The 18,624-nt window shown below is 43.5% G+C and overlaps 1 protein-coding gene, 1 long non-coding RNA gene and 1 pseudogene across 2 annotated transcripts; 1 reads left to right on the forward strand and 2 right to left on the reverse strand.

Annotated features, from left to right (window-relative positions):
* Positions 1-435: 435 nt before the first annotated feature.
* Positions 436-14,485, reverse strand: rad9b (RAD9 checkpoint clamp component B). Its single transcript, XM_064354199.1, has 11 exons — positions 13,671-14,485; positions 12,499-12,569; positions 12,055-12,192; positions 11,508-11,622; positions 10,393-10,492; positions 9,791-9,897; positions 9,478-9,584; positions 6,922-6,986; positions 6,135-6,269; positions 2,969-3,233; positions 436-907 (listed from the first exon to the last, which is right to left on the reverse strand). The coding sequence occupies exons 1-11, from the start codon at positions 13,702-13,704 to the stop codon at positions 731-733; spliced, it is 1,314 nt and encodes a 437-aa protein (XP_064210269.1). The 5' UTR covers positions 13,705-14,485; the 3' UTR covers positions 436-730.
* LOC135233676 (methylcrotonoyl-CoA carboxylase beta chain, mitochondrial-like) lies at positions 7,029-8,162 on the forward strand (annotated as a pseudogene).
* Positions 14,486-16,817: 2,332 nt separating the features above from the next.
* On the reverse strand, positions 16,818-17,769 carry LOC135265023 (uncharacterized). The gene is made up of 3 exons (XR_010332832.1): positions 17,718-17,769; positions 17,376-17,413; positions 16,818-16,899 (listed from the first exon to the last, which is right to left on the reverse strand). It is a non-coding gene; the product is annotated as an uncharacterized LOC135265023 (long non-coding RNA).
* Between the last annotated feature and the right edge of the window lie 855 nt (positions 17,770-18,624).

Consider the following 18,624-nt stretch of genomic DNA (forward strand, 5'->3'; position numbering starts at 1 on the left):
CTGTATTGCTTCGTAAGTATCACAAGCACCCAAAATCATTATTGTACATTTATAATTTCTAGGTAATGTATTCAGAACTTACAGTGGCATATACAATGAGATGGCATACTTCTGGGGCCTCTCAGGTATTTACCAAAGGCTGCCCCCGCCCTAGTACGACACACCCTCAGACTGAGCTGTGAATTAATTATTAGTGCATTGTGTTGAGGTGACATTAGTGGGATGAACTGCGGGTAGGTGCTCGCAGAGGTGACCTTGCGTCTCTGCCACAATGTCCAGGTATTGATGGAGGAGCCACAAAGGCACAATCTGTATCCCAGCCTGTGCTTGTGCAGCTTGGGCTGGTTTTAAGGACAATCAGTTACCATGTACACCTGCCTATTTATGAATGTGTACAAATCAAATACATAGGGGTCTGCTTCTGCCCTGTATCAGTGAAGGTAAACATTTCCATTTAATTCATCCAGAACCGTACAGTACAGTGTGTTGCTCACAGAGAATTTCCTGCAGTGTGTTATTGGTGTGCCTATCAGGGTGAGACCAAAGAGAAGTCAGTCGTGGGACCTGCAGGGTAACACCTCAGGTAAACAGTACCAACCATTTGAACCAAAATGAACACACAACAGTGGAATAAAAACCGAAGCTGGCCTATGTGGCAACGCTCTCAGGAACCCCAGACTGCACACCACCGTTTTTTCCTACGGGCCGAGCGGATAGAAGGCACCTGCGGTCAGATCTCTCTGCGTCCTGCGGAGGCGTGGCTCTCTGGAGGTCGCGGGTCAGCGTCGAACCCCGCGTCGTGTCCCTCCTCCTCCTCAGAGTCGCTGCAGCGCGCCAGACTGGGCGCTGCCGCGGCGCCGCCGCCACCCTGCGGCCCGGACACGGCAGCGAAGAGCAGGGAGCAGAACTGCCAAAACAGCCCCCAAACGGGTTAGTGGTGGATAAGGCAGGATGCAGCACTCTCAACAGCCCATCACATGAACACAAACGCTGCACCTGCCATTCACTTCCACAGGCAGAACCTTTGGCCCTCAACAACTTCTGCATAAAGTTCATAGTCTCACCAGTGACTGTTACAACTAGTCAGTTTAGTGTATCTGATTAGGGTGAAATTCTGTTTTTGAAGCCGTTAAACAAAATGCCCATTGGTGGATTAAGCAAAAGCGCACATACAAACATGTTCAACGAACGATGTGATCTGACAGCTGATCAGCTGAGTCAGGTCTGCAGGTTTAGTTCACGGCCTCAACTCTTCCCAACAGGCCAAAAACATAACTGGTGTGTGCACCTGCAGGTGCAATATGTCAGCTACTAAAAGAAAGTTCAGGCGAACCCGAAACAAAATATCTACTCAAGCAACATTCCATTATGTTACAGAATTTACCACAAGATTACAGCATTACACAAAAATACATAAATTATTCTTGTTGGTTCACTATTTCATTTATATATTTTGTACTAAGAATGTACTTTGGCCATATCCAGGGGCTTGAAGGAAGCAAATTCAACCCGTCACTGAACTACAGTCAAGACAAAAATGAGCAGATAATTTATTTTAAGTGCAGGTCAGTGAGCAGCTGAGGGGACATCGAGGAGAGGACAGAAATGGAACGCGAGGGACGGAGGGTTCAGTTCCGCTGCAGCAGTCAGGAACAGCTGCTGCTCTGGCACCTGAGTCACACAGCACCGCTAACATCCAGCTAACCTTCCCGCTGTCTCTCCAAGAAACAGCAACCCGGGAGACTGAGAAAAAAAAGTCTAACATTTTACAGTATTGATAAGCTTCTGCTTCTGGTTGAGCGTGCAGTAGACACACAGACGTGTATGTGTGAAATGTGTGAAAAGCGTGTGTATGTGAAAAGCCAATGGTTTCGTAAAAAAAAAAAAAAAATCCCTGAGCTGCAGTTCATACACAGGTGGGCAAACACAAACTGTAAATGGTGGTGATGCAATTCCATGCTCATAACCTCAGGGGCCAACAAGCCGATTCATAAAGTCTGCGCAGCAAGAGTGGGAATTACTCAGGCGTCGTGAATCCCTTCGAAGGCTGCAATTATGCGTCTTTCCACCGGGGGTGTCAGAATGCGGTGGTTGTGGTCGTGACGCTGCCGGGAGGCTGCCAGTGATTTTCCACTAATGTACCAGCGTACTGAATGTTCTGCTCCGATGACAGGGTGTGTAGGACTGCACTGTGTCATGCTTTGTGCTGTGTAATTTTATATCACGCTGTCTCAGTCTGGCCATGCAAACACTCGTCAGGCTAAACCAATCAGCTAAACGAAATGTTACCTTCACTTTGCAACAATATTGCATTTCGTTGATAAAACTTCCTTTCAGGATTCTCAAAGCACTTGATACATAGGGGAGGTGACATCACCAACTGCAACAGATGTTCAGAACCAATCTGATGGTTGTGTATAGCAGCCATTTTGCACCAAAAGTCCCCATGAGATTTAAATTGGATTTACTCATCCTATTAAGATTGGATATAATTAATGGCCAGAATGAGAGCCAGATTTGGCAAGGGAAGGCTATAGGATTTGCCTTGGAGGCACTATATAAAGGATAGCCATCACTGTCATTCCTGCACTGAGACAGTAGGCATCATTCAAGTGCTTTAGGTGCAAGTAGATCTCTCATAAATGTTGCAGAAACCCAAACTTCTTAGCATGATGCTTGATATTCATTACATGCGCCAGCTACGCCTGTTGGACAGAAACTCACACTACAAATTGTTTTCCTCACTGCACTTGTAAATTTGATACCCAAATTTGCAGCCCAGAAATTTCCATTTTCTCAGGGTATGTCAAATCCTCAAAACAACAATGAACCGCACGCTATTGCTCAGAGAGCTTTGAATATTCAATATTTTAAAACTCATTGTGACTCAAATATAAAGTGATCTTAAAGGAAAAGGAGAGGTGCACTGCTTTACCATCAGGGTGCAGATGTGAGCTGCCCTCCTTACCTTCAAGGTAGCTGGAGGCGCAGGTGTAGTCTTGGCGGGCTCCTGCGACCCCAGCCCACCGTCAGCCCTGACCTCTCCTCGATCATCGACATGAGCCCTGCTGTGCAGGCCGAGGAGCTCTCTCATACGGGCCTGCCCACTGAAAACAGGGCTGCCCTGACTGGAGGCCACCAGCTGCTCCACAGGGCCCAGGCGGGGTGTGATGTCACCCTGGACGGGAGGCTGGGACGCAGCAGGACTGCGGGAGTCTGTTTCACCTCCGCACCTGAAAACATGTCAGGCACTGTGTCAGCAGAGTCCATCTCTCCCTCTGTTACTACAGCGTCACATCACTGAGGGACTTGACCGCCCGAAAAACACTATTTTGAACCTGCGCTGCAGTTCTGAGAAAGAACTTGCATGTGATCAAGTCGGTCATGTTGACTTGAATTCATGAGAGGTTACTGCCATAAATAACTACTAACTACAGTCTGATTCCAAGCAGAAGCAAGTGCCAGACTAGAAACATGAGGACTATGTCCCTCAAGTAATCTGCATTTGAAATGCTGCTTTAATTGTAGGAATAATATATGGCACTTTTTAAATACATGCGGTAAGGGAGTCCATGTGGTCAGCAGGGCAGCCAACTCCCACCCCGTCTGCAAATCTCCAGGGTACCCAGTTCAACTCCATATCGTGACCCTTTTTGTACTGTAATCTCATCTCCACCTGTAACCTTTCCCAGTCGGAGTAAAGTGAAACTATACATAAGGAGAGCAGACAGTCCTCTCTCCTAAAGAAATACATTAAATAAATATATTCTGTCAAGACAATTTGACAATAGGATCACATTTTTTTAAGAATCTTATATTCTTCAGTTAAAGCTTTCTTTTCAGGAAAATGGACTTTGAGACTTATGACACCCTCAACACTAGCCTTTGGTGAGATAAGTGAGTATACTGCATTCTCATGGAGGCAGAATGTGTGTGTGCCTATGCGTGCGCAGACTGTGCAGTTGCCTGATTGTGCAGATAATCCACGTGCTCGCGTCTGATGCGTGTCTGAGCCTGTGCCGCGTGAGGGGCTGGCTCAGCACGTGCCGGCATGCGTGTGTATGTTTGTGTGTGTTAGGGGGAGTGGTGGAGGAGACCACGCCCCCTCTCTGAATAACCTCTGGAGCGCCCGCCTTGGATGGCAGAGCTCCAGAGCCACACGCTGTGAGCGGCAGGCCTCTCCCCCCGTTCTCTGCTCACCTGCACGTGGCTGGCGAGGTCTCTGAATTTCACATGCCCAAAATAACCACAGTGGGGGGGGCTGCTTTTCACTGGGTTTAAAATACAAACAAAAAAGTCACATTCGATTACTGTCATCAGTAAATTCCACGCTGCTCTCTGCAGCTGAAGCCTTGTGATCTTACCCCTATTCGCGCAACCTCTTCACTTCACTTGTTCATTTCTTCCCTCACTAGGATGAAAATACATTCAATACTCATCAGCCTATGTGCCTGAATGTATGTATTTTAGAGAAGTCCACAGCAGGAGTCACCAAGCTAGTGTAAACACTGAATACATGGTCTCATGCCACAAGCTCTATTAGGAACCTTTTTTCATTTACAATTTGTACTATCTCTGGTTTGAAGTATACTTGTGAAAATATCTTTCAAAAAATGTTAAAGGAGGTGCTGACCCACACAGCATTTGCCTGAGAAATGAGTCTAGGTAAGGACACACTCTGTGCATACCACACCACAGAGCAAACCTCTGCTGAGCTTTGGTCTGAGAGCCGGGTAATACAACTGCCTGAGACCAAGGCTAGATTTCAACCTCGCTGCTTTAAAAATAAACACATGACAAATGTATTCCGTGCACACAATTTCACAATACGATTAAACGTTAAACAGATTTAGATTTACTCCTTTTATAGAATTTAAATATCACTTTTCAGAAAACGTTAATGAACTTTGAGACTCGCGACACCCCCATGAATGCCCTTTGATGAGGAATTAAGCCTCTCACTGAACAAAGAGTGGGGGTGGCCATAATGCCATCTCTCGTCAGGTAGGAAGAGCTGCAGTCTGTAATTATTAGTGGTTATATAATGAATGCTGCTTTTCCTGGATCCTGACGTATTTTGGGGTTTCAGTGGTACTGCAGTGGAACTCAGATCCAAATTTAAACAAGCTGTGTTCTCTCTGAGGAGTTGGTGTTAACGCTGATATTGTGGGGGAAAAGAATCCTCCGGGGATTTATCTTTGCATGCGAGTCTTTACAAATACCACATAAACTGCAACAATCCCTCAACAGCCGATTATAGAGTCCATATTCAGATTACAAGAAGAAAAAAAAAATCCTTTCATATTAGCAAATGAAAATGAATGTACTGTATATTAATCTAAAACAAAAAACTACATTAAAACAGGTGGAAAATTAACAGCCTGTCACATTTGTGTCCTTACAGATTTGCATTACTTATCAATCTCTAACCTAAACTGAAATATGCCCAGACTGCGTTAAATCTGCGTGTGTACGGGAGCCTTCAGTTTCCAGCATCAGCGCAGAGTGCTTTAAGCTTGACTGCAGTGTGCGTGGGCACCCCAGATGTGCGGTGATGCGCAGCAGAGCCGGCTGGGACCCTCTCCGGCTCAGAGCGCAGACGCTAACGCGGACAGAGCGGCGGAGAGCCGCTCTGACATCACGGCCCGAGCTGGAAGGGTCACTAGCGGTCACGAGGCTTACAGACAGACTATCAGGCCTCTGTCACAGTACCGCTCTGCCCCACATACGCGGACAGCTCGGTCCGTCACAGAGCTGCGGTGAGCCTTGCGCTCAGCCCTGCAGAAACCAGCCAGTGGATGACTGGGGGGTGCTGAAGGAGCAGGAGTGTGTTCTTTTTTTAACGTGCTTTTAGCTTCAAATTATTAGCGCCTGCCTGCGTGGAGTTGTGTGAGGTTGTGTGAGGTTGTGTGCGGCCATTCGTGCTTGCGTGAGCGCGCTCCCGTTCCGCTTCACTGAATCATCAGGGAGTAGCCTTGTCCTTACTCAGACAGGTCTGCAGTGCATCTCACAGAGAGCCCTGTATTGTACAGTACCACTGAGAGGACCTGCAGAAGCTTGAACCTGTGACCTCTGCCCGAAGCTCTGCCAGTGGAAGCAGTGGAGAAGGTGACGAGGGTAAAGACGGGGTTTACCCTGGTGCGCCTGCGGTCCTGGCCTCCTCCTGGGGGCCTGGAGCCTGGGAGGGGGTTCTGCTCTCCGGGTCAGCCAGGGTGGCTAGCACCACGCTCGCCTCCAGCACCATGTCCACCACAGAGAAGGATATCGGCCTGAGAGAGCAGAAGGGCAGCCGTCCCAAAAAACAGCAATAGCAAGGGGACCTGTATTTACACTCCGCTCGCAATCACTTTACATTCTGACATTTGCTTAATCGTCTCTTTCCAGCGCCTGTCCCTGAGTTTACCCTGCGTGTGGGTAACTAATCCTAAGCCCAGAGTCTGAGCTCTCTGGCACAGTCTGAACAGCCCACTCACCTTGGCTCTTAGAGGTCACACAATAACGTAGGTAACTCAGAGGGCAAGACAGCACTTTTCCCTCTGCTAAAATGGATTAACATGTTCCACAAAACAGTATGTGAGCCCAAACGGGGAGCTCACAGGCTTCGCTATTTCTGCCATGCAACACTTTGAGGTACAATTTCTGTGTATGAAAAGTGCTGTACGAATAGTTTTTTATTACTATAATTTTCCCTTTTTTCTCCCCAATTTGGAATGCCAAACCACGCTTGCTGCAGCACTCAGCATAATTGCAGCCGACTAAAACTCTAACATCCCAGGGTGAGGCTAGAGCCAATTGTGCATCACCCTGTGAGGCTATTGACCATCTGCATTCAATACAAGACCATGAGGCCCATTCATGCACTGGAACAATAATAATAATAACAATATCTGAAAGGAGAAAAGTTCAGGAAAGAGGCCTTACTTCCCAGGTAATCCGAAGTGGATGGCCACAGGCAGACAATAGGACTCAGCGAAAGACAGCAACCCCTAAAGACAGAGATTTCTTTATCAAACTTCATGGTGGGAGCTCTATTCCAAGCACTGGTTCTTGTTGCCCTGAGGTACTCCACAGTCCAGAACTGGTTTGAACACCAATTGTGGCAGTACGTCTCATGAGGCAGAGAGTAACTGGTCATCTGTCACTGTGACATTTGGTCACATTCTGAAGACGCACGTCATGGCGTCCCACAACCTGCCGCTGGAGTAATACGGGCTGCCCTCCTCTTAAAAGTGCTTCACGATGGCCTCCTCTTCATGGCCGCTTCCAAGACAGGCGGACATGTTCCCCAACCGGGAGCACTTTGGCCTGACGCGGCTCTCCTCCGAACCCACAGCATAGACAGCTGTCATGACGGGTTCCTGCTCAGCAAGCGGAACTTCCATCGCCCATGGCAGACAAGAGTACTATTGTGCGGAAGCGAGGGACCATTTTCCTCGGTAGACCTCCACCGGTAAAAGCTGCAACAGGGGAAGAGGTGTCTGCTGAAAACAAGGGAGGAGCTGACATTCCAGCAGAAAGTCTGGTGTGACAGACCATGTCTTAGATTAGCCATGCACTCCATTTAGCTCGAAAAGTGGTGCAAACCCTTAACTACCAAAAGAAACTTACCGTAGAGCCGCCTGAGGCACCTCTTTCCAGCTCATGAACTGTACGGCATCGTCGGGGAGTGGAATTTTAATGTCAGAGAAAGATCATTGCTCGAACTGTGGATGGCAGTAAATTTGACGAATTTAAGACCTTCTGTGATAGGTTTCACAAGAATATTTGGTTACCCTGTGGGTGACGGTGGTGGCTTGCGCCAACATGTTGAAGATCGCGGTGATCATTGGGGGCTCGTACAGCACCAGGAACTACAGCATGCGCAGCAGGGCCTAGCCCCAGGTTCCTGTACATGTGGCCCAATGCACGGATATCCATGTGGAGTAGGCAGCCATCGTCTTGGCTGCTATCACAAAAGACCAGGAAGCGCCGGAGGGAAAGGAGTTCACAGCCGAGCAGGAAGCGGCCGTGAAGGAGCCCATCGTGAAGCGCTTTGAAGAAGAGGGCAGTCGTAGAACTCCAGCGCCAGGTTGCGGGACCATGGAATCATCGACTCATCAGACACCCTTCTGGTGCTGGAGCTGAGCCTCAGTGCACTCAACGCCCCCACCAAATACTACTAGCACCCAGGGAGCGAGGGCTGTAGATGCTAATTAATGCGCTTACCCTGAATTGATTACCCTGGTGGATCTTGCAGCAATGGTACAGGCTTACTATCATGACTGGGTATTTCAAATAGGTGAATCAAGAATAATTTGTTTGTGAAAAGCTGTTAAATTATTTTCAATGTAACTAAGGCATAGTGCAAATATCATATAGACTAAAAAACAAAAACAACATGTACAATGATTCTGCTTTCTGACAAGACCCACAGTAAACAGGAGAAGGATTAACATCGCTAGTTTCACTGAAGCCCAGTGTCAGAGAGCATGCTAAGTCAACAGGAAAAGGCCAGTCATGTGACGCTGTGTCCCATGCCACCAGTGTCCCATGCAGCGAATGACCCTGTAACTCAATGTGACAGGTAGGCAGCTCAATTATGCAAAGCCAGGTCCACCTGCCCGAGGGAATCAGGGCAAGACGGAATCACGCAGCGGTCGATGGTGGAGGCTTCGTAAGGCTGCGCCCCGTAACGAGCACCTACGCTAAGTGGAGATTCCACTGCATATGCTGATCAAACAGGCCCTGAGGAAACCAGGGCAGAGGTCACGGGACAGGGGGTGCTAATGTACCGAGCAGTAGGTAGCCTGCTATTCCATGATTAATGCCCAGTGTACTAACCAAAAATCACAGGGGGCTGAGGTGCCTTTGAACCGTATTAGCCCAGTGACAGGATGTAAGCCTTAAGGAGAACATTCCCATAAAATGTGTGAACACAAAGCTAATTAGTTCACGACATTTAACTAAATTTCTGATGTCGATGACAATGAAGGAATGCCATGTAGCCTGGACGATATATAAAGCAGGATAGATTTTTGGATTGTACTGTAAAAATGATCAAACGCCTCACATTTAGCACCACCATCATCCATTTTTACCCTTTATAGTGCACGTATATTAATTTTTTTCCTAGGGATATTCTAGGGATATTTTCAAGAGTAACTGTCTTTCTGTAGAAGTAGTGATTTTACACGTTTATAGTTCAGTATTGTGTTTTGGTTCGATCATCAGCGACAAGAAGCCCACATTGCTTGTCTAACATGCCCCGGTGTGCAGGAAGGGACTCCTGCCCAAATCTGATTAGTGATATCAGTTTCCTTCTGAAGAGGAAAGACAAGAGTACTTTGGGGAGGTCAAACCACCTGAAAAAAATGCCTGCTCTTGCTTGGGCTGGGTGCACGCAAATATGATCAGTAGGTAAAACTCCTGAACATTCCAGCCCGGGTCGTAAATAAGCCCTCATAAAAACATACGACCCATCTTAAAATAACCCCTTACCCTCAGCTCCTTCAGACAGAAGGTTATGTCAGAGTCCACTCCAACCTGGAAATAGTCAAACTCCTCCGGGTTCAGGGACATCTCTGTGTGCATGGCCTTCATGAGCTCTGCTCCCAAATAAACAGGCTATCATGAGACCAGGCACAAGGCAAGCACCAGCAGCCATTTTGACACACTTAGATCTTTTTACCCAGTTCAAAACTGAAAACTTCGAACAGTTTTGAAACACAAAGAAGGTTAATAGAAGTTACAAAAATAATTAGTCGACACATGCACAAGCAACACAGAACTATGAGACAGAACTATCTCTAACCCTTATCCTCTTCGTAGAAATTCTTCACGTTCACCCTCATTGGAGACAGTGTCAGAGTGACCTCCTCTTGGTAGACAGGAAAGTGCATTACAATGTCACCAAGAAGTCTGGTAAAAAAATATTTTAAAAACAGGTGGGAAAAACAAGAGTGTTATTATGTAATTTTCACACATCCTACTGACAACCACCATCCTCTGAAAAGCAGCTTTTTTCTAAAAAAACACCATCAGGCAAAATTGGTCTTCAGCTTTCTCAGTTTTTCCTGCCTGCTATATTTTTCTTTTCCCTTCTGCGTAAACCAGTGACCTCATTACATTTGAGGGGAAACACATTTTGAAATAACAGAGTCAAAAGAAAAGGGCAGTGACTGCATTTCTTCTGCTCGGTCCAATTTCATCACGATTTACCGAATAACGTCACCAACCCAGTTGCGCCAGGTCAGTGATTTGAGCATGTTCCACAACCCACTTTTCAGGGGAAAACAAGCACCTACTCACATCTGCACATCATTTACAATAAAAAAGTTTTACTTAAATGCTACATTCAAAAAAACCCTAACTGTCTTCACATACAAAGACATGTCTCAACTAGCAGCTTCTCACCTGGCCTGGGCCTTTAGAACGTTGGGACAGAGATGGACTGGGAAGACAGCCTGGAGGGGCTCACACTCCTGGAAACCCAGATTGTGTGTTTTGGTGATACCTGTGTCGTGCAACATAGGGACATGCTGCACTAATACTTTCTGTAAGCAACACATATGTTCATTCAAAAAAGACATGTTCAATAACAATATTGGCACACTGTGCAATGTGAGTATACTGTGAACTGTACTAACGTGTTTAACCAAGGAAAAAGAAGAGACAGAGTACAAACAGAACACACACCTGGAGAGATAAAAAAATACTGCCTTTCCACTTTCTGCACTCAACATTGAGAGCAGTTTATTCTGATGGAGAATTAACTACCTAGACAGGATCCACTGCCCTCTACTGTTTACTACATGCCATGTGGCCACATCTGAAATGAATAATCAGAAAGATTATTCTCTGAACAAATGTGATACTGATATAGACAACCTTAGGTTGATCTTCTGTCTATACAGCACAAAGGTGTAATTACTTCAATGACTACAAATAATAAATTATGCCTTCAAAAAAGGAATTTGGTTTTAACAAAAGCATTTCATATTAATTTTATATTCATGTAGGGAACACAATCTTCAGTTAATCTAAATGTTGTCCATCAGATTACATTTTAAAACCTGCATGGCTGCAAGAGGAGGCCTCTGTGACTGGGTGTTTGTTAAGGGAAAATTTGAAAGGAGCTCCAGGGACAAATGCAGTGCGCAGCTTGCTGATGATTCATAAGCAGTGGTGTCTAAGGTGGTGTCTACTGACTAAGATGATGTCAGCATGGAACTCCAAGTGAAAAACATCAGCAGGAAAGGGCAAAGGCAGGTATAAGTGCTTATTCCCGAACTGTAATACCCATCCATTAATTCAACGGAAAAAAACAAAAACAAAAAACAAGCAACGGCTGATATTTTGACGGCAGATTGCAAGCTGGATAAAGAGCAGTCATTATAATACAAACTGTGGTTGGCCAACACCCTGTTAAATGACTTTACATTGCCATTTCCTAGTTTACTACCTCCATATAAAATAAAATACAAATAATAATAGTGCAGTATATACTCATTTGTCCTTGTGCTGCCTACCATGCCTGCAGAAAAACTGGAAAATCACTCGGCTGTCGGGGAGGCTGATGGATATTTTGCACCTCTTCACATTGCGCTCAATGGTAGCTAGGCAACGGAAAAGTGGCAGCACTGACTGAAACACAGGAAGTGTACACCTGTTTTACCCATCGCTCCTTTGCAACCAGACATCAGTCACTTGTCTGCAGAACAATAGCAGTCCTCAGACCCCTGCACCCCCTTATTTACAGCAGGTTGGCATTAAAAAATCTTATTTTTTTAATGCTTGTTGGTGGTCCTCCTGGTTTTCCAGATATGTTTCTTGTAATACCTTATTTCCTGTTTTTACTGAACCTACCACAACCATGCCAAGGGCCTTTTAATACATTTTTTAATAAGTCATGCATCCTATATTCCTATATTGTTATTTAGAATTAATTCTTTAATGTGTACTGTTTCGTGTACTTTCAGGCAATGTATTAAGAAGTATGATCCTTGTTTAATGTGGTGTGCATGAGGCCAAAGAGAAATTTCCACAGAAATTGACAGATTTTGGATGGCGTTGTACCTTCATGGCCAGTTTGCACTTGAGGTTTGTGGGGTCACGAGGTAGCTCTGCTCCCTGAGTGTACTGCTGGAAGAACAGCGGCGAGAAAAGGAAGCAGGCATAGGCTGAGTGGGCCATGTTCACTGACCTCACTGCCAACTGCAGAGGGAAGAAGAGGGGGCCAAGACTGAACACTGTCACATAACTTAAACTGCGTCACTCACTGGTTTTAGACTGGCCCAGATCCATCAATCACTGGTGCATGCAGCTGCTTTAGCCACTGATAACAAAACTTGTCATTTATACTACATTTAATTAAAAAAAACTTAATGTTGTATAAAAACAGGTTTTTTTTGTTGTTTTTTTTTTTTTTTTGCTTGAACCCTTATCAAGCTAACCTTGACCAGAAAGAAATGGCTACTTTTTGGAAACCTATGTTCATTGCTTATCCTTGATGCCACTTACTCCTTTCTCCAGAGGGTCCAGCCATAGCTCATTGCCTATGCGTGAGAGCGCATGAAGGGCCTTCCCAAAGACTGCCAATAAAAGGGCAAAAAACAACTTAATTTTCTCCCTGCATTGTGTACATAGTTACAAACTAATAAATGGTGATTTTTTTTTCTCTTTCCACTTACACCAGGCTAGGTATAACTGAATAAGTTAGCAAAGTTCTATTTCTTTTTGACATCTTACCAAAATAAATGTAAACAAGCTAATGTGATATTAATTTACATGATTTTTGTCAAGATGTACTAAGTAAATCGGGAACGACACTACCTAAGCAACCGCTACATGTAGCGTTTCATCAAAAATATGTGGTCACAACACAAATGACAAAGTTAACGTTGTTAATCGCTACTGAGTCTGTTGAAAAAGGCCTGGTACATACTCTACGCAAGGAACCCAAACACCAGTGCATATTTGAGACATGTGCTCTTATCGTGAACACGAGATTGCTGTCATGTGTATTCTGTGGTCATTCACTAGCATCCTAAGTGCACGTCCTCAAAATTAACGCAGCGCGGCAGCAAGGTGCAATACCCACACAAACCGCGGGGGCAGTACACAGTTTAGGCTAAATTAGGTGGCAGATGCTAGGAAGCCAAGACTAATGGCGGAATCATTTGAAGAAAAGCACTGATCTGCCCCTAGTGGATATACCTTCTACACCTCCAGTCAGACAAAAAGTAAGCTGACCAGTATGTGAACAAGGTCGCCCGGGGTGCAGCCACTTCACGTAGCTCAATGAAATTCAAGTACGTTTCCAGACGCAAGGAGGCATGCATAGCATGAAGCATGTGCGTTCACCCACTTACATTAGGTTATGTTTAGGGGCTTACACAGTAAAATGTCCGGTGTTAATTCAACTCTAACGTAATGCAACACTAACACATAACATTTGGTCCCACTCTGGAATGACCAAATGCAATCTGTTAAGAGTTGAATTAACACAGTTAGAGTTAAACTGGACATTTTACTGTGTAGGCTACTAGTCTACCTAACGTTAGGGAACTGGTAACCCCGCAAGAATATAAATCTACAAAGGCAAATTCAAACTAAACAATAACGATGCTAATTTGACAAAACGACAAGCTTATAGGCTAGTTTCATCGAGCAAATTTCCTAACCTAGCATACCTTTCACGTTGTTTCCTTCAATGACGCATTTCATTTTGACTAGCTAACGTTAACTCAGTGAATTTATCTCTGCTGGGTTATGCTCTCAACGTCGGTGACAGAAATTTACTTGTGGGTTCTTAGTTATAGGTAGCCAACGTTACTTCGTATATAAACTATCGTTTAACTCTTCTTTCATCGTTTCATTTCATGTTAAGTTCACCCAGGTACACACACAACAACGTACGCTAGCCTGTGTGGAAATTTCTGTCACCGGCGTTCGGTACCCTCGCGCCTTAGTACGACGCTAGTGACGCTGCCACACCTGTGGCGGGATGACAGAGTTCAGTCAGTAGATGCGACCAGCGGAAACTTTTTTTGCCCTTTTGCATCATTGGCTGGGCGGTTTGCTTGAAGTGAAGCCGCAGCCAAGTTCTCGTTCCACGTCGGATCTGGTGGATCTAATTCCTACAAACCACAGTATTAAACCCGACGTGCATTTATTTAACTTACCTTAAACGTTCCTACCACTATTACGTTGTTTGATATTTGAAAATGTATAATTTTGAAAATATACAGCTTTCTTAAATTTACCATATCTGATTTACCATAGTCGAACTACGTGCTTTAGAATTCCAAACTGTCAGCATTTTTTATGGAAACTGAGAATGTTCACCTATACATTCATCAAGAGATAAAGGGCAGTTATGGTAGCCTAATTTGTAGTGTTATCGTGATTGCCATAAAAAAATTGTTTTAGGCTCTTCAGATTTTGATGGATACTTTTGCATCCAATTAGAGGAATCCCTATTTTTAACTTAAGGTAATTTGTTGCCAATTGCCATCGATGTTTAATCATATAGCACACCCGACATGCATTCAACGCTCTACCTGAACTGTATAGGTAGCCTACTGTTTTTGTGTCTGTGGCCCAACTTAAGGGTGTTGGCTTTTTACATGGCACCACCTAGTGGCCTTTAGGTAAGCAATCTATATCGGCTTGCTTTAAGAAGCACTCATGTCATCAACAGCATCTGGAAGCAAAGGTGGGTCCCTTATAATCATATTGATGTGAGAAAAATGATTAAGAAGGGTCATATCCAGTGTCCTGTTCTGCTGTCAAACAAAGACGTATATAGATGTTTGGTTATTATGCTGTCTGAAAATGTATCTAGTACAACCTATTGGTATGCCAATGGGTTCTTATTTAAGTCGGACTTCGTTTAATTTCAAGCAGGAGTGAAAGTTTAGAAATGTCAATTATCACCTGAACATGGCAGGGGACAGTGCAACCCCGACAATGTGGTGATGAGCTACTAATGTTGAAGGACAGTGTTGCATCCTCCTGATACTGTAGACTGTTTGTGAGGTAAGGAGACATGTCCATGCTCACTTTCAGTATACAGTAAAATTACAAATCACTCTCAGGTCAGTTCACAGAGAAAATGGTTTTTGGTTTTGGTGTATTTTTGGTTGCTAAAATGATCACATTTAAAATGTACAGCTTTGAAATTGTTTATTTCACAGTAGTGTATATAGTACACTAACATATATTCTTACTGGTCCATTTTACTATTTTGTATCTCAGTGTTGAAATGTGGAGTCTTTGTTTCATAATGCATCTGATTAGGCCTCTGAGAGGGTTTCTTCCGGCTCTATTGAGAGAGAGCTCATGTTTTCACTCAGACACTCTTCTTCAGTCTTTTCTTGCTTCTCTGGGGGGCCCTCCCATCGTTTTGCTGCTGGAAAATATTTTTAATGTCAGTGTTAATCAAAAATATTTTCACATACACACACAGCACGCATATTTCCACCAGCACCTTGTTGAATCCATGCCGCAAAGAATTTAGGCTCTTTTGGAGGCAAACGTGGGTCCTACCTGCTACTAGATAGGTGTACCTAATAAAATGTTTGTGTGTGTGTGTACATATACGCACATATGATCACTGTGTTTGCAAATGCCACATAATTACAAAAAAACAATAGTATTAGCTATATGACCAACTCACTTTTATTTATAAAAGTCTGGTACAGCAGCTTGCTGAGCTTGGTGAGTTTGGTATCTTGACCGACCCCTGATATACTTGCCTTTCAGAGATGCGTTTCGTGCTGCATGTTCATTTGTTTTAAGCATTCTCAGTCCTGTTTCATTTGAAGTATTGGATGCTGTCCTGTAAATCACATCACAAAAGACAGGATTACATAATGATGAAATATTAATGACAGTTTCAGACATCATTTATTAATTGAATGCTGTTGTTTCAAGGATTTTATATTTCCCATAGATTCCATGGAATGGGTTTTCACCTCTTCTGACTGTAGCCAATGCTTGGTAGGATGACCTTCCCAGAATGAACTCCAGCTGCTTGTCTGGTTCGGTTTGGCTTACTACTGTCAAGAGATCGGGAATCAGCCTTACTGGCCAATTCTGATGTGTGCTTCTTTTTGAACTGTGGAGTTCTGTTTTCTCCCAATCCACGTGCACCTAGGAAACCAACAGAGGTTTACATATTACAAAGTCCTGCAATGTAGCATCAGTGCCAATGATAATTTAAATCAAATGTAGAATGTACTTTCCTTGTCCCTTCCCATTCAGGCAAGTGTAGGAGATATTGCAAACCTGCTCTGATGCAGTGGTGTAACACATCGAGGTAGTGTCTTTTCATCAGTCTCTGCATATGTTCTGTGCTGTACACGTTGGCAATGCTGTACAGGTAACGTTTTTGCCCATGTGTCAGGCTTGGATGCTGGAAGGTATACAGAATGTGGTTAGTGGATGGGTTTTTGCTAATACTGCTGATGTAGTGTGAAGATACTACTTGTGAGTCATTCAATATTATACCAACCATAGAAAAACAACCAAATCTAAATAAACAGAACACTTTTCACTTCACAATGTATGCAGGCACATAAAATGAAACAAACGTGAATTATCACATCACTAAGATTGCAGGAAAGGCACCGCTTCGGAAAAAGATTACACATTATGAACAAGCAAATACAGTTTTAGGGAATTTTATAAATTTTATAAATTGCTAGAATTGCAGCAAATAGAGTGTGTACAAACAGTCAAAACTTAAGAAAAATATCAGTTTGATTACCTGTAAAAATGGAGCAGCCATTAAAGACTTTGGAATGTGTATAGTTTTAATCTGATGGGCTTCAGACGTCTGCTGTGGAGGGGCCTTGAAATGGGATCTTCTCTGGCCTCTGGCACTGGTATCATGACCACTGAACTGACTGTCAGAACCTGTCATTGACAGTTAAATGTCATAAAAACTAAATAACATACACCATGCATAAATCAGCCTCAAAACATATTTTTCTTTCTTGACAATAGCAATTGTCATCACTTTGCTGAATGGTGATTTAATCAATATAAAAGTAAAGTTCAGTATTATAAATACAACTTATTTAAACTAATAATGTGCATCTATTTAACATGCTATTCCTAACAACTGGGCCGCTGTGATGTAACTGAAAACATGGCAACAGCTGTATTCCCTCCGCTCCCTTAATGCAAAGAGAGAGAGAGAGAGAACAGCTTCCTATTACAGTCAATTTCCACTGTCCCTATTCACAGATCACCAGGTGTACCATTACAAGTAACTGCACACCAGTACCTTCCCAGGAAATTCCGTTTCAAGTAGAACGACGGCTTAAAGTATAAGTATTTGGCTACTTGGAAACATCCAAGTAAAATAAATAACATGCAGTAGTACATACCTATATATTTGCCCCTTTGTGGACAAGATCCTGCAGACCTAGGAGAAATAATAGTAAAATAATCTATTAACTAACCATGTGCTAGTATTTCTATATCGAAAAACGTTATATAAACGTGTGCAGGCTACCTATATAAAATGTAAGCGTTAACGGACGGTCGTCCAATACAATTTCTGGCAATATCGTTATGAACAGCACAGAGAATTACACAGCCAATGTAAGAAATGTCACCCTAAAAAAACTGCTACAGCTCAGCAGAAGTTTTATAGCTGTTATAACTGTATAATTTCTTAAAGACAACAATAAAATATGTGACAATCCCTTAAACAGCTATTGACCTACTTGATATTTCCAAAGCCCAATCGACACTGCTAGTTTCTGTTACCAGAATCACGGACTATTTGATCTATCCTTGATATCAGGTTATCCATGCATGCTTACCTCGTTGCTAAGTAGCGACTGCTTTCGTGCTGGATTAGATGTTCTCCGTTACTGTTTTGTTCCACGAATGTCACTTGTTTTCTCATAATTTGTCTTTTCGCAATTTTTACAAATAGTTTAGATTTAGCGACGGTGCTTAACGTTGCAGTGTGCTCCCTTTTACTTATCGGAAAAGGTCGTGTAACAGGAGGGACATACACCCCACGAAGCACTCTCTCTTGCGCCTGCGTATCTGAAAAAGCGACGTATTCCCTGTATAATAGATTTTTATAACATAAAAAGTAGGCTGTATATAGGCTATCTATAGAAACACCATTCCAAAAATCGGTCTGCAGTGTTACCCTGGTTTCCCAAGTAATATTTCTGATGTAATTAGAAGGGAAATTCAGGAGTAGCAGGAAGAAAAAAATAAGGAAAAACAAACAATAAGTTTTATTGTGTGGCAGTGTGAAGTTGTATCCGAATACTGTGTAATTAAATGAGGTCACATAAGTTAATGTTTGCAAGGAGGGAGTGTCTGAATGTTACTGATTTCTGTAGAACAATGGTTCTCAAACCCGGTCCTTGGCACCCACGTGTAAGATGGTTTTCGTTCCAGCCACAATTGCAATTCTAACAAGATGTTATTTTTTCTTAATTTGGTGCTTTTTTAGAGGGATTATTTACTCTCTTCAGGTACATTATGCCGGAAATAGCTGTACATGCCATGAAGAATAAAATTCCCATGTTCATATTGAGCTATATTGCAAACAATTAAATAAAAACATGAAATATGTATATTTATAATCAAATTGAAGACTGAGGTTCA

The sequence above is a fragment of the Anguilla rostrata genome, chromosome 10 (genome assembly GCF_018555375.3).
Source record: "Anguilla rostrata isolate EN2019 chromosome 10, ASM1855537v3, whole genome shotgun sequence".
NCBI classification, from domain to species: Eukaryota; Metazoa; Chordata; class Actinopteri; order Anguilliformes; family Anguillidae; genus Anguilla; species Anguilla rostrata.

Bases quoted from the DNA above. Each gene is read 5' to 3' on its own strand.
- rad9b (XM_064354199.1), bottom strand. From the start codon at position 13,704: ATGAAATGCGTCATTGAAGGAAACAACGTGAAAG. The intron at 9,898-10,392 runs GTGAGAAGCTGC...TTTTTTTACCAG, and splicing joins GTTCTAAAGGCCCAGGCCAG to ACTTCTTGGTGACATTGTAA. The intron at 908-2,968 runs GTAAGGAGGGCA...CTGTTTTGGCAG, and splicing joins CGCCTCCAGCTACCTTGAAG to TTCTGCTCCCTGCTCTTCGC.